This window comes from Limulus polyphemus, unplaced genomic scaffold, assembly GCF_000517525.1.
Source record: "Limulus polyphemus unplaced genomic scaffold, Limulus_polyphemus-2.1.2 Scaffold464, whole genome shotgun sequence".
NCBI lineage: Eukaryota > Metazoa > Arthropoda > Merostomata > Xiphosura > Limulidae > Limulus > Limulus polyphemus.
Genome location: NW_013666074.1, coordinates 33,507 through 49,500, shown reverse-complemented (window position 1 = coordinate 49,500; position 15,994 = coordinate 33,507). Strand labels below are relative to the sequence as shown.

Below are 15,994 nucleotides of genomic sequence, written 5' to 3'. Positions count from 1 at the left end.
ACACACACACACACACACACACACACACACACACACACACACACACACATACTACTACTACTACTACTACTACTACTACTACTACTTGTTGCACTGCTTGATGATTAACTAGCACTAGATTATTTTTTTCTCTGTGATTTTAATTTTTTCACATTTTAGCTATTACTGATAATAGAAACACCTGAATTTACTCCATGTGACTATATCTTGAAAGGAAAAAAAGAAATTATCATTACATTTTTTTTTGTAAAATGCTCTAACCAGAATTGGTTCTCAGCAAAACTTGTCCAGACAGCTTGACTGAAGGTATAAGTTTAAGCTTAAATACACGAGTCAAGATTAAACTGGTATGATATACATGCAAAACAAGAAGTTATTGTCAGAACTATGAGCATCTAAGTTATAGCCACAGTTAGTCCCTTGCATATAGTTTAAAATATATTGCTGGAAGTGGGAACAGAGGATGAGGATATTTGCCAAAAGGAGCAGCATACCCTCAGTATTTCTAAATGATTAAAAGCAAGTATTATGTAACCACTGATCTGACATATTGAACTACTCACCAAGCAACTTGTTTTTGTTCAATGCGTAACTCTATTCCAATGATATTGGAAATGGGATGTGAAGGTACTGTTGAATTCCCAGTAGTGAGGGAATAGTCTGCATATTGTATTCAACCCTCAGCTTCAACATCATTCTCGCATTTATGAACATATAATACTTGTTTTAGGCACGTGTGACTTGAATTTAGCTGATCATCTATTTAAAATGTGAATTTTTAGGTGTAAAAAATATCACCAATAAAGGTTAACTTATGCTTGAGTAAGTAAACTGAAATCAGAAGTTGTTTAATTACTTCAGTTTACACTACAACATTGACAACTGAGAACAAGGTTAATTTATCTATTTGAAAACTGTTCTTAATTATTCTACCAAAATTACTGTTGTAATGTTTTCTATTGTTAAAAATAATGATAGAGAAAGCATTTTATTTCTCCAACTATAACCTCTACTACTAAAACTTGTACAAGATCCATGTAACTAATGATGAGGATAACTTTTCAGAAGAATATTCCTCCTTTAGAGATTCTACTTGTTATGTCTACCTCATAGGAAGGGAAGCATTTGTACTTTTCCCGTGTTCTTCTTTCTAGCAATTATATTGTGTGCCATGCTTTATTTCTGGGGCAGTTGGCATGAAACTTGGTGGGCATATTCCTTGGGCCAATAAGCCCAGATACTTTTTTAATATTTTTGACATAGGCTCCTACTGCAATTTTAGAGAGTCAAAGCTTAAACGTTACAAAAACATATTTTTGCTTGCAGTTCCATTCTATTTTAATCAATCCAAATGAGATTTTGTATAAAGATACCTTGTAACAACTCCTACACAATGTATCTTTTTTGTGATTTTGCAGGAGTGAAAGTTAAATCAGTTTTGCAAAGTTAGGGCTTTGAGCTTGCCGTTCTTTTGTATTTAAACCAATTTAGATTAGACTTTCAAGAATAATATCTTGTTACAGCCCCCACAGGCTGAAACAGATTTTGGATTTGTGCCTGTCTTTCCAGGGATAAAAGTAAAGAAAAATTGCAATGTACATAATAGAGAGCTCTGAACCTATGTTTTAAGTGGTGTTTACAACTGTTAAATGACAAAATGCGTATGTGTTATGTTTGGTAGGATTTGTCTGTTTATACATTTTAAGTGTTTAGGTTTTTGTATTTCCTGGATTTTATGTGGAATTTGTTCTCGTACAATATGTAGCTTGCTTAATCTCGGTTGTATTGGAATTCAAATAGTTTAGCTTCAATTTTATTGAATATGTCCAAAAATATTTACCATTTAGTAAATTTAAATAATTTTGCTCTCTTACAGTAAACTGTATTCATATACTTTATATGAAAGGTGTTTTATCATGTGCTAAAAAAATCACCAATATTTTAGCTATTGACATCAGTGTAAGAGGAATGGTTGTGAACAGTGCATGTATAAAATTTTTGTAGCATAATATATTACTTTAAATAGCTAACCAGTCTCCAAAGCTCCAAAAAAAAAGGTTAACTGATTTATAAGCAATATATGTTAAAATTGCAAGAATAGATATTATTTTTAAGTAGATTGTTTGTTATCAGTATTCTTTCATGATCTTTAATAACAATTGAAATTTTTTTTATAATAACTTGCCAATGTCCATTCTGAAACACTGGTGGAAAACAACTATTTTTTTTTTTCTTTAAGATATAACTTCTTATGCCAATCTTATTTGACAGAATCAATTTAGTAATCAAATTAATTTTTGTATTTCAGATTGTGGAACAAACACATGTTAATATCCCTGTAATGTTGATGCCTGAAGACTTCAAAGCATTTAGCAAAGTGAAAGTGGACAATCATCATTTCAACAAGTAATTTGTGCTAGTAAATTAAATGTATATCTATAAGAGTGACTTTTTTACAACTTAAATGGAAAGAAATTTTATTTAATGAGCTGTTAAATGAATTACCTTTTTTGTTTTAAATTGATATATTAAGTTGTTTCTAAACAAATATTTTTTATGTTAATAAACTGTGTGTTATTCAGTATTTTGCAATGACAGTGAACTGTTTGAGGTATACTTTAGTCAAAGTACTGAATATAGTACAGTATTAAAATATAATTCTATATTTATTCCAACTTTATATTTCTCTGCCCTAAGTATGTAGAGTATAACAGGTAAGTAAAAAAATATTTCTGCCTTAAGGTTAAGAATTTCTTGACAATTAGAACAGCTAAACAATTTATTATGAGTAAAGATGTTTAACAATTGTAAGTAAAATTCTTGAGATACATAATTGTAACAAAATTATGACAGTGCCTATCTTACACATTTTTAAATACTGTAATTAACATATTGCTTATATAGTATTTTTTATTTAATTTTTGCCATTCTTAACCCTACCATCACTTATATTTTAGTATTTGTAATTATAGTTGCTTACAACTGTCATTGTTTTCATATTTGTATCTCATGCTGGTTTAATGCGGGATCTTAGCTAAGATAATATTCAACTCAACATATCGGATATCTAACATTGTTTATGCAAATTTTGGTTTAAAATCCTGAATACAGAAATACTGCTTATCTCTCAGTACTGGTATTGGTTCTTCCTTCTTTTCTTTTTGCTACACTCATGCATTACATATGTCATTCTCTCCTTTTTACCTATATATCATCACAATCTTTGGTTCATTTACTTTTTGTGCCTCCTGTCTCAACTCCATGTTATCCCACATCTTTTTGTCCTACTCATCTTTTTTTGTCTCCTTTGCTTTGACTTCTTGTCACATTTCTTGATCTCCATTCTCTTGCGTCCTTTTTTTTTTTTTTTTTGTCTTTGAGTGCTCCTATTTCTCCTCCTTTGTCTTCCATCTATCTGTTTATTTTTGTCTGTTTTTACCTTACTTCTTTATCTCCACCTTATAACTTTTCATTGATGGTCTTCATTATGACCCCTAATAGTTTTGGTGGAGACACATGTTCTTTGTTTGCCACTTTGGTTTCCATTTGTTTCTTTTCTGTTTCTTTTTTTGACCTGGTTTCTTTGTTTTGGGGATCTACTCACTTGGATGTCTACATCCCTTCTTCTTATGTCTCAGACCTTAATCTTGCCCATTTGCTTACAGACCTGGTAATTAGGACTGTTTCCAATTCTTTGAGATCTTGGGCTTAGATTTTGCTTCTACCCTTTGCCTGGCAATAATCCTTTACTCCCCCTCCCCTTTTCTGGTATCTATTTTTTTTTTTGAGACCTTTGTATGGTTCTTTGGGTTCTTCCATGACCACCACTTTGAGCTGTAGACCTTCCATTTCTTGTATAATTTTTTCTCTCACAACATATTTTATCCTTCTTGCTTGTGGTTGTCATTCAGACATTTATGCCTTAGATGTCTCTCATATTCTCTATCATAGGGGTCAGTTCATGTTGTTTACAGTCCACTCCTTTCTTCTGAAGACTTGGACTGTGCAGGAGGGTAATGGATGTTTTCTCCCATCTTTCTCTCCTCTATCTCATCAGTGTATGAGCATTTCAATTCCCATCATCTTTTGTGCCCTGTATAGGCCATCTGTTGCTATATTTCTCAAATTGCCCCTTTTTATGGCAATCACCATCACTTATTTTTACTATGGCAGATCTATTCCTTGGATGTGTCTGACCGTACCCCCTTTTTTTTTCATATCCTCACATCAGTTTTCAGCTTGTCACAGCATCTCTTGTTCCTTTTCATCTCCAGTCTTTGGAGATCTTGGAGGCAGATTTGTGGACTACACACAACATTCATATCTCATGGTCTATATCATTGAGCAGTTTCACAATGACTGGTTTTCACTTCCCTCCAGTCATGATTCTTCAGTCTATCCAGATGATCTAGTGTAATGAGTTTGGCCTGTTGTTTTTCAGTCACCTACATATCATTCATATATTTCATGACACGTCCTTGTGCATACTATGATTTTTGTACACATTACAAGTTCTCAAAAAACCATAAATCTGAACAGAAGGAAGCAAGACTCACCAAATCAAATGCTACATGAAGAACTTCACCCTGTGTTTTTTATACTTGGTGCCATCAGAACTGGCCATGTGGTCAACATTTCCTTGCAGGGAATACTTACTTGAAATTTGCATTTAGGAAGAAAGAATGGAAAGTGTTAAACCCATCCACCCCTGCACACTGCCCATCATTGAAATGGAATTTTCTGCAAGACTGCTTTGGCAGTATATCTATATATCATTGACAGTCATTTCCACATCTTTCTTTTTTAAAAAAAAATTAAATAAAATAGATTGTTGTATATTCGAGACTGTTTAGTTTAAAAGTTATTATTTATTTTATTTAGTGATTTAATATTTAATGATTATATAGTTTTCATAACAAGAGTATTAAAAGTTAATGATTTTAAAAGTGATAGTTATGACAAGTTTTGTTACATGACTCTGTATGAGTCATATGTTGTGTATAAAGTTGAATTGTTTTACTAGACTTTTTTAATACTGTTGACATCATCTTACTTGAAGCTTCTAATTTTTCTCATTATATGAATATTGTTGTCAGTAGAGGGCTAGATATTTCTAGATTTTTCTTTTGCATGTTATAAATACATGCAGATACAGAGTGCAAAGAGAATGTTAAAGTAAGTTAGTGAAAGAGATTGTTAGTTTAGCCATAATGGGCAATATCTAAAATGAGTTTCACAGTGGTAGTGTAACAGCAGAGATAAAAAAGAATATTTTTATTGTCAAAGGGTGTTATAAAATACTTGAACCCTCCTGTGTGGACTTTGATGAAAAGGAGACAACTATTTAAAGCTCTGGATACAACTGTGATAATCAGTAATGTAACAAATTTTTGTACATACGTTTGGCTTGTTTTGAATATATTATTTTAAAACAAGTGGATTGCGTGCTGTCCATTCATTGTTGACATTTATCGACCACAAGTCATAGACATCTATTGTAAAGAATCTGGCCCTATAAAACTGACATAGATCCTGACAGTGGTCCACACACACTCTCCAGTCTTCTCCACAATGCATATTCTCATCTATTCCTGTTCTTCTAGTAGAGTATGGGAAAACCATTACATCCCCAGTCCTAAGCTGCTGGGGATGTTGATATGGAGAGTTTCCTCTGCAAATGTTGCCCTCTCTTCAGTATAAGACTGGTTGGCCCACTCCTCATTTGAGATGCAGAGCTGGAGTGCACCCTTGAAGCATAGTACAGGGCACTTTATTACTCTATTTCACAAGCAGTTCCTGATGAATGTGTCCAACTGGATGGGACTTGGATTTGCCTAAGGATGCATGTGAGACTCCTGTCATCAGAATATCTACTCATGTAAGTATTTCACCAAAATAAAATGGCCTAATGCCCTGGCCACACTACATTTTCTCATGTTCTTCCAACCTTTGCAACATGTTACCATTGGCACAGAATATACCTGATATCCTTTATTGTAAATCTCTCTGTCATGTAAATTTAATATATGAATGAATACAGAATTAAATTTAAGCGAAGAGTATTCCCTGCTTAAGAAGAATGCAATATCTCACTGGTGCTGCTCCATTAGGTGACTTGGTCTTGTGGGAGTTGCACCCCAGTAGTCTTTCCCCTTTCTGATGCTATTTCAGAATGAAGCTCATCTTTGTAATTGATCAGCACTGGCCCCTCCACAATTTTCTGTATGGGATTTTAGCTCTTAGTGGTGCAGAGAGGTAAGTAGTGTTTATAAAGTTAACATTTTCCCTACCTGAAAATGTATTTCGTATAAATACTTACCTCTCTACCACCATCCTTTCTCCCAACTTCTGGTGCATTTTATTTGCCTTGTCAAGAATGAGACTATGATCATGTGCTAGTTTTCACAGGAATTACCATGCATAGAGGGTGTCACCCTCCCATTGGTGGAGGGCTACAGCATTATGATGATTTTGTCATAGGCTGGCACACCACATGTAGACATGTGTAGGTGTGGGAGTTTATTAAAGGCTTGTGATATGTGCAGGAAATTTCACAGCAGTTGCATGCAAGGTTATAGCTTTTAGTGGTGCAGAGAGATAACTATTTGAATTAAGTTTTCAGATATGGAAAATGATAACTTCTATTATTTATCTAAGTGTTATTCTTCACTTTATTTAAGATTTGTCATAAGAACTTAAATTTATTATGTTGATTTTTTTTTTATAGCCAGTAGTTACATTTAATAGCCAATTTTATTTTTACATTTCTTAAATAATCTTGTTTAATTTTTAGTGGGAACATCATTTTATAGCTATCTTGATCACTAATATTTGTTTATTTCAAATGTGTAATTTAAGTGCTGCCAGTTGAAAAAATAACAAGACTATATTACAAGTATGTGAAATATACATGCAGTATTTTAGTGTTACATTTAATTTTCATTTTAAGTATGCAGTGTAAAGTATAGGCTAAACTAAACTTTCAGATCTTCTTACTTACTCATAATTATTAATGTTAACGCGTGGCATTGTAACTGGCATTTTTTGAAAGAGAGGATTAACAGTGTTTTAGTTTCATCAAACTTTGAACAATGAAACATTTAGTGGACTGTATATTTTCTGAAGCGGTTGATAAGTATTACTATCTTGTATGGTTTCTTTGATATTCTTTTTTTTTTTCCTTTGGTTTAGCAATTACAAAAAGGATTCACTTTTTTTTAAGTAGTAAACTTGGTGGTTTACTTTTTGATTGAAAATAATAATAATTAAGTAATGTAAACTTATTTTCTACAGTCAAAGTATTTACTGGTATATGTGGACTTCCTGTCAATTCTTGTAATGTATGTCTAAGAAAAGTAGCCTATTACATTTTAAAATTTATACTGTGAATTGTATTGCAAATTGTTGTCAGTTTGAGTGGTTTATGGAAGCTGGAAACTTTGTTTTAGAGTGTGGCCATATCATGAAAGCATCTTCAGCTTGTATCAACCCAGTTGTGGGTCTTGGAATGGTTGTTTCGAGAGTACTATGTTTGAAATGTTACATGTAGAAATTAATGAGGACTGTTGAATATGGATGAGCTCTATTAATAAAAGGGATTCTTTTCATAATCCATTATTTTATGAGCAACAGTTATAATTAAAATTGACCTTGTACATAGTCATACATAAATTAACACACGAAAAAAATGATGCAGCAACAACAAAATGATGTTGCACTTAACTTTTTATTTCACTAAAATAATGCAGTGTAGTAAGATTTTATTTTTACATACATTTTCAAAGTTTCTATAATGTGCAAACATTTTTAAATAATTAACACATGCATATTTCTACCTTAGGAAAGTTTTAGGTAAATAAATAAAGGAAAAAAATAGTGTAATTATATATAATTTTTGTTTATCATTTTCAACTTTTATAAAATCCTTAATTGTTATGACAATTTATAATGTTTATTTTGAAGCTTTAATGAGAATTCTTTTACATATAAAAACCATAATAAACCATTTAAACCATAATACATTTCCACATACTGATATATAGAAATTGGTAATTGTGTTTGATCTAAAGATTTATGAATAAATTCATAAGATACTTATTATTTGTTCTTTTCATTACCGATATTTTGAAATTATTTAAAGTTGAATTTAGTAAGGTCAGTAAGCATGTATTTAGAATGTTTAGTTTTTAAAAAGTGTGAAACTGAAACTTTTACCTAAGACAAATTTAGTTCATATAAATTGGTGTTTCTCAAATGTACTCAAAAGGCATACCTAGCTGGAACTATAGAAAAAAACTTTTTGGCACAACTCTGATTACATGCTCAAGCAAAGCAAGAATAAAGCCACACAAACAAACATCTGAAAAGCAGATAGTGGTAAATAAAATGTTGTTTTAAACAGCTAATGTAAAGTGGAATTTTTTTATGGCATGCTACCAGCTGACTTGTGACACTCTAAATATATAAAGTTATTAGTAAATATTGGCTCAGTATATATGTAATGGTTTCTAATTGATTACATATTTGAAACATTTAATGAATTTGTGATTGATTTATCTGTTTTTCATTGCTAAATGTAATTTTCTTTTTAATCTCTCTATTAGAAAAATAACAGATATTCTTCTTAAAAGAATAATGTTTTGATAATTTTCCTTAGATGATAAGGAAATAATTTGGTTAAAATTTAAGTTAAATATATATCTTCAACAGCTTCTGATACAGTAAAAAATTTAAAAAAGAAATATAAAAAATATCTCCTGACTTGTAACTTTTCAAACATTTCATCAAATATTTTAACAAGGATTGTGAAGATGGTTGACAGTATTAAAGAGATTCAAAGTCAACAATTTAAAAAAATGCTTTGCAATGTATTAAACTTTGAAACTAAAGTTTGTGTATTACTGAGAGTGTGATTCAAAAGGTAATGATTATCTGTTTAGGTTTACAAAAACATTTAATTGGATGTTCTTAGTTTAAAGTTGGCCACAGTGGGCACCATTTTCTACTAAAAGTTTTTATAATATTCTAGCTTAGCAAAGTTTACCTAACCCAAAACAAATTATTTTACTAAATAGCTAATGTTCTTTGTATTTTTAAACAGCCCAAAACAGATCTTAAAGTGTGAAAAATAAAGATAATAAATTAATACCATTATTATTAGTGTATCCTTTAAATAATAAGATAAGCAATGTAATTGTAAACATAAGAGTAGTTGTTTAAACATGAAACTATGGGCTTTCTCAAGCTTTTGCTTTTATTGTAAATCCTAATTTTATTCCAGACACAAGGTATATAAATAGAAGATAATCTAATGGAGTAGCCTCATTGTTATGTACATTCAAGACTTATTTCTTCATATCCCATTTCTATCACTATAAATTTGCAGTTCACACACTTTCATAAAGTTAGAAAAACATGTAGGTTCACTAAATCTATTTAACACAAAAATAGGATACCCTATAACCTGGGCACTTTTGAAGGGTGGACTCTTCTTCTTCAGGGACAAACTGGGAAGAAGAACTGAAGAAGAAGGTCCTCAATTCTCACACTGTAGCAGCTTGTTCCTTTGATTAATGTTTCTGTTTATTTTTGACATATTCTTAATTTTTTAATGTATTAAAATTTCATGGAAGCTTTATAAATGCAGTTTGATCTTTTTCACTTAGGTGTTGCAAACAACTGGTTTGTTATACATAAAAAATCTACTAAGAGACTTTGTACCTAACAATGACTAAAGTTCTACATTATTTTTTGTATAAAATTTGTGTATTACTAATAGGTTTTTCCAAACACACTACTGTAGAAAGGGAAGTACTATAGGGAAGATATATTTTAATTATAAGTGAATTCATAAAGACAACCTTACTTAAGTACTATTGAATATTGCTCCACATGTATTTTCATTGCAGCTGCAGTCACCAATTCCTAGGTTATTAACAGTGTATATGTGAATATATGTTACCAGCTGCGTGCGTCCACACACACACACACATACACAGGTGTACAAAAATGTTCAGTAATTTTTAATTGCAGAACAAAGTACAGTAATGTAAAATTCTTCTCTCAAATAATCCATAAGAGAAGATTATCTGAAACTGTACAGCTAAACAAAATTATTCATCTATGAAAATGATGTCATTATATAAGATGCATAAAATAGTTAGAGAAACCATCATTATATAAGATGTATAAAATAGTTAGAGAAACCATCATTATATAAGATGCATAAAATAGTTAGAGAAACCATCATTATATAAGATGCATAAAATAGTTAGAGAAACCAATACGTTATTTGATCTATGATTTTAGTACTGTATTTAATTTTCAAAATGCAACCAACCTTACCTTTAGATATATTTGTTAACTCTTAACACTTTCAACTTTCTTTATAAGTCCATGTTAAAATACTTGAAAAGATACAACTATAATGCTCGTTATTTTTTACTGTAATTTTACTTCCTTTCTTCTCAGCCGCTGAAAGGTTCCAACAGTCTCAAGCTTCAGCATGTTTTGTTTTTCATCTTTCACAAATGAAGCATTTTTAGTTTTTTGTGATGAATTCACAAATTAAGGTTCACACTGCTCTTCTTCAGAAATAGTACTGTTACTATTTTGTTTCCACACTTCTTACCCAGATATTTTCTGCATGAAATCTTCAGTTATTCTGAATACATTTGGATAAATGTTTGTGACATTATTGTTTACTTTTGGAAGAGAAATTGAGGAATGCTGGGAAAAAGTAATAATTGTTTGGTAGAGTTAAGCTATATGTGATAACTGATTCACCTATTGCTTGATAAAGTATTCAATGACATACATCTAATGGGTGATGTTTCGAACTAAAAGTTTCATCTAACGTTAAATCTAAATATCTTATGATGCATTAAGCTTTTGTATTGTTTCACAATTATAACCAAAAGATGTATTACAGTGAAAAATAAATCTAGAACATTGCAAAGATTTGTAATAATTATTTGCTACATAAATAAATACTATTTTGAGTAAAATAGATTTATTTAGTTTATTAAGATCAGACTAAATGTTTCTTAGCATTGTTAATGTTGTGATCAGAGCTAAATTTAACTGAAACATTTACAAATTGATATAAGGAATTTTTAAAGTTAATATCATTGTTATAATTTGTTTTAGTGAGTTTGCAGGTTATTGATTATTTTTCTATGATAAACATATGCGTTAATATTGAGAGTTAATAAATTATGAACCAACATGAGACAAAAACCTTAAAATACACTAGTCAGAGTTTCTAGAAATTTGAATTTTTGTGCTAAAAGGTACCATTAAAGTTTTCAAATAATTTATTGATTTCTCAACACAAACATGACCATCACATAGAATAAATGAAAGACAATTGGTGAAAATTAGAAGTAATCTTACATGTATAGTTTGAGTTGAAAGGATTTAGTGTAAATATGCAAAAATAGTTTAACTTGCTTGTCATACCATAAGCTATGAGTCATTATGTCTTTGAGAATAGTGCACATATGCATATAAAATTAAATACAAGAGTATATGGATTATCAAAGACTTGTTATTTTATAATCATATATAAACGTTATTTTTTCAAAAGTTTTATCCTAGAGCAGTGTTATCCAGATATATGTATATGATTGTATTTTTTTTTCTTTTTTAAATATTATTAAGTCATAATTGAAGAGTTCAGTCAAAATTGGAAAGTTCATTGTTAGTAGCCAGTATTTTTTGTTCTTTATGGAAATACCCTGTAATAAATTTTAAGCTAATATTGAGCAAAATACAATCAGTTAAACATTTTCTCATAAGAACTGAAAACATTCTTAAATTTATCCATTTCAGAGAAAACCTCCCAAGTCATTTTAAAGTCAAGGAGTATTGTCCTTTAGTCTTTAGGAACCTACGAGATAGGTTTGGAATTGATGAAGGAGAATACATGGTATGTTGGGGCTTTCTTTAAGTTAATTATTAAGAAGGAAAGAGAATGTATTCAAGATTGTTTTTTTTCTGCATACAATATACCTTAATGTTTGTATTAATGAATTGTCACAAAAGTACTGAAACTTTTAATCGTATAGAATTATCATTGCAGACCATTAATTATTTTTTTTTAAACATGTTATTCTAAATTATTATTTTTATCCATGATGCTGTTGGCTACAAGATCCAAAAAAGTTAAAAATATTCATTAATATTGAAATTCCACTAATTACTAGAAGGGCTTCTTGCATATTTTACATAGAAAATGAGCTATTTTACCTAATTTTTGGCCAATTCTTTACATGGTGTTGTAACAGGCGGAAACATAACATTACTTAATGTGATGCAATATATGGACCCCACAAGTAGTGAATGGTATAGTTATAAACAAGTCAGTAATCTGAGGGTTAAGTAACAATAGTAATAATAATAATAAAAAAAATATCCAAATTAGTTAATACTGACTCATATGCCAGCATTCTTATATTGGTGTCAACTCCCCAAAGCTTCTCAGATACATTTAAATAAAAGAAAAACTAAACATATTTATGGAAAAAAAAATTGAAATAACCATCTTAAAGTTAGACCTAGTTTATGTGAATTACATTAATATAATAACCCCTCCCTTTTTTTTAAAACTAAATGCTACAAACTGTCATTGCAAATTAACAAATGACACACTAGTTGAAAGCAACATTTCTAATTGGCCAGCTTATTTCATTGTCAGTTCAGTTAATTTTGAATTAATATAATTTTTACCTTTTGTTCCAATTGTAGTTATGCTAATCATTGAATAAGAAGAGTACATAAATGGGGAAATACTTGTTTCTACTATGCAATTAAGCCATACAAAAAATTTTGAATGGAAACAGTTGGATATATATTAAAGAAAAGTTATTGCCTTATTGCTTTTAAAGTCTATTATATTTTATAAATGAACATAAGTGTATTTTATAGTGTAAAAGGAAGAAAAATAGTGTTTCATTTATTTCAGGTTTATAGAAACACAAGTAATGTTAGAACTTTCACATTTGCTTTAATGAAACTCTCTCAAATATCTAAAATTTTTGAAAAGAACAGACAAGAAATACACTTTTTTGCTTTACTAAAGTTGACCATTAGACCAAGTGTTTTGTGTTTTCCAAATAATGCAAGTGTATGAATTAAAAGGTTATCATATTATTTGAAAATGCATTGTGTTTAAAATGCTGTAAATTGTACATGTGTATATATCACTTATTAACTTTCTACTGGCTAAAGCTAAGCACACTGATAACTTGATTACTTTGTTGTGGAGAAAAATTATTAACATTGTGTTGGTAGTGGTTAGAACCATTATATTATTATCTGTTTTCAATTTCTGACAGGTTTAGTGTATTCTAAAAGAAAAAAAAAGAAGAAGAAAAACCTTGTTACAGTTTTGACTTTGGGTAAAATTTGTCCAAAAAGCTTAGTAATCTTTTCTTACATTACATGTATAACAGTGAAAGTAATGTAGAAGAAGTGTAAATTACTTACTACTACTGAATAAGAATGTCAGTGACTCTGCACAATTTTGTTTCTTCTTACATCAGCAAAACATGGTTCAGAATTTTAGTCCAGTGTAATTACTTAGTATGTTATTTAACACTAAGCTTGTTTCATAACTTTTCTTGAAAGAGGTATTGAACTACAAGCAATAAAGAGTAGAAATACTGATTCATATGTGTTTGTGCATTGATTAGACAATGAGCATTTCACAAAATTTGTAAGATTTTCAAACTGTTGTGTTTGTTTATGTGCTTCATTTGAACCATTATCTTAGCCATTGAAAAGAAAGTGTTCATAAAATGTTAAGTTTTTTATATGGTAAACTAATTATTCAATTTGAATGGACGTGTAGGTATTTTTTTTCTCCTTTCAACACTAATGTAGTCTTTCATTGTCTAAATTTAGGGGATATTCCAGAATTACTTAGCAATTATGTTTTGGGGCCCAAAACAATGATTGATGTTATATTTCTCAGTTTATTCTCAAGAAGATAAGTAAACTTTTGTCTGTTTTAAGTTAAAATCTTGAAATAAAATTATTTCATGATATTTCCAAAATGGGTATTACATCAATAACATTCTAGAACATTGCAATTAACAACTGAAGCAGTGTCAAGAAAAATATTATTCATACCATCACTATATCCAGTACTATTAAGTAGTAACTCAGTACAAATTATATTCACTTGTTTCTTAATAACTTGGACATGCATGTCTATGTGTTACTGATAAAGCTGTTAACAGCATGTTTCACTCACTTCTCAGCTCTCTGAGATGTAACTTTAACTTTTTTTTTTTTAGTCAGGATGTAAACAAATCATGCATTCAAGAGCTTTTTGTGGTGATACTCATCTTTCAACTCTGAACAGTTACATGTTCAAAATTATGTTTCATATTGCTAGTGCATTACACACACCCCATTGATAAAAGATATAGCAGATTGACGTGAAATAATGTTTCTATTAAACTAAATTGGCAGTTAGGACTGGCAAATTTTGAGCATCATAATAATAATAATCTGTTTGTCATTATTATTATTATATGTGTTACGTATAAAGAAATTTATTAAAGTAGGGAGGATTCAGGATTTTGTTTTTTTTTATTATTATTATAGAATCTGTTGGCTTTGAGAATATGTTTTTCTTTCCTGTGTAATTTCTGTGCCAGATTGCTGACATAATTTTGATTTCACAGGCCTATGAATTTAAACTTCATAAAAGTTGTTTTTGGTTTAAATAATTGATTTTCCATAATTCAGCTATGCAGATTTTGAAAATAATATTCATTTTTTTTTCTATAACAAATTGGGAAGAAAAAAAAACTAACTTAGTCAGGATGAATGAGGATGCATATTCTTCCCTTTTCTTCTAGTTTGTTTGTATTTTTGTTAAAAACATAATAATAATAATAATAAATATTCATTGTGGTAATTTGATTTTTTTTTTGTGAAATCTTCATCTTTTAGTCTCAAAACTACATGTTGTGGTCTTTCTTTTATGTATTGCGTCTGTAGCATCTCATTTCAATGACAAGCAGTAATCGGCCATCATGCTGATGTTCCACCTTCCCTGATACCCCCTCTCCATTTCCCATGAGTTCCCGATGAAACCTTTTCCTTTGTTCTTTGCTGTAAGTGTAAGAATTGAACTTTCAACTCGTATTACAACCCAACTCTTTGAATTTATCAAGCATGTTATTAACAATATTTCCATAATTTTGGTCCACATTTTTTCCTAAAAATTCGTCCATCACATCTTTAAAGGAAATCCACGCTTGTTTTTCAACTTTCCTCATTATCCTTTTGAATTGTTCATCTGAAGTCAATTTCCCAGTCTGAGGCCCAAGAAAAATCGCTTCTTTAAGTTTTGCTTCTGAAAGAGCTTGGAATTGCCCATGTAGATAGTTGAAACAGTCACCATCTTTGTCTGAGGCCTTTACAAACTGCTTCATCAAGCCAAGTTTTATGTGAAGTGGAGGTAATAGGACTTTCTTTGTGTCAACCAAACGTTCATGTTCAATGTTTTTTGATCCTGGTATCAGTCTGACTCTTCATGGCCATTGCTCTTTTACCCAGTGCTGATTTCATGCTCTGCTGTTCCATTCACACAAAAAATATAGAAATTCTGTATAACCGGATTGTTGATCCAACAACATATAAAGGACTTTTAATTGTCTACAAAGTAGCCAACCATGTTCTTTGTATTTGACCTTATTCAGAAGAAGTTCGAGATTTTCATACGGTTCCTTCAAGTGAACCGAATGAGCAATAGGAAGAGATGCAAATATGTTACCATTGTGAAGGAGAACACCTTTCAGACTTCTTTTGGGAGAATCAATGAACAATCTTGTAAAAAGTATGGTATAATCTCTTTCTCATAATTTCTGTACCAGTAAAATGATGTCCCTGGAGAAAGTAAGTTCTTAGCCCAAAGTCTGGACCCCAAAATCTCTGAAGAATTCTTTGGAAGACCCAAATCTCTCACCAAATCATTAAG

General features: G+C 30.3%; 1 protein-coding gene across 3 annotated transcripts in view; it reads left to right on the top strand.

The window, feature by feature from the left end:
- LOC106458446 (phosphatidylinositol 5-phosphate 4-kinase type-2 alpha-like) overlaps positions 1-15,994 on the top strand; it is a 53,509-nt gene that overhangs the window by 17,666 nt on the left and 19,849 nt on the right. For all 3 annotated transcript variants that reach the window (XM_013917960.2, XM_013917959.2, XM_022384656.1), the window contains exons 2-3: positions 2,309-2,406; positions 11,833-11,929. In XM_013917960.2, the coding sequence (XP_013773414.1) occupies positions 2,309-2,406; positions 11,833-11,929 (195 nt within the window). The remainder of the gene's footprint in view (positions 1-2,308; positions 2,407-11,832; positions 11,930-15,994) is intronic.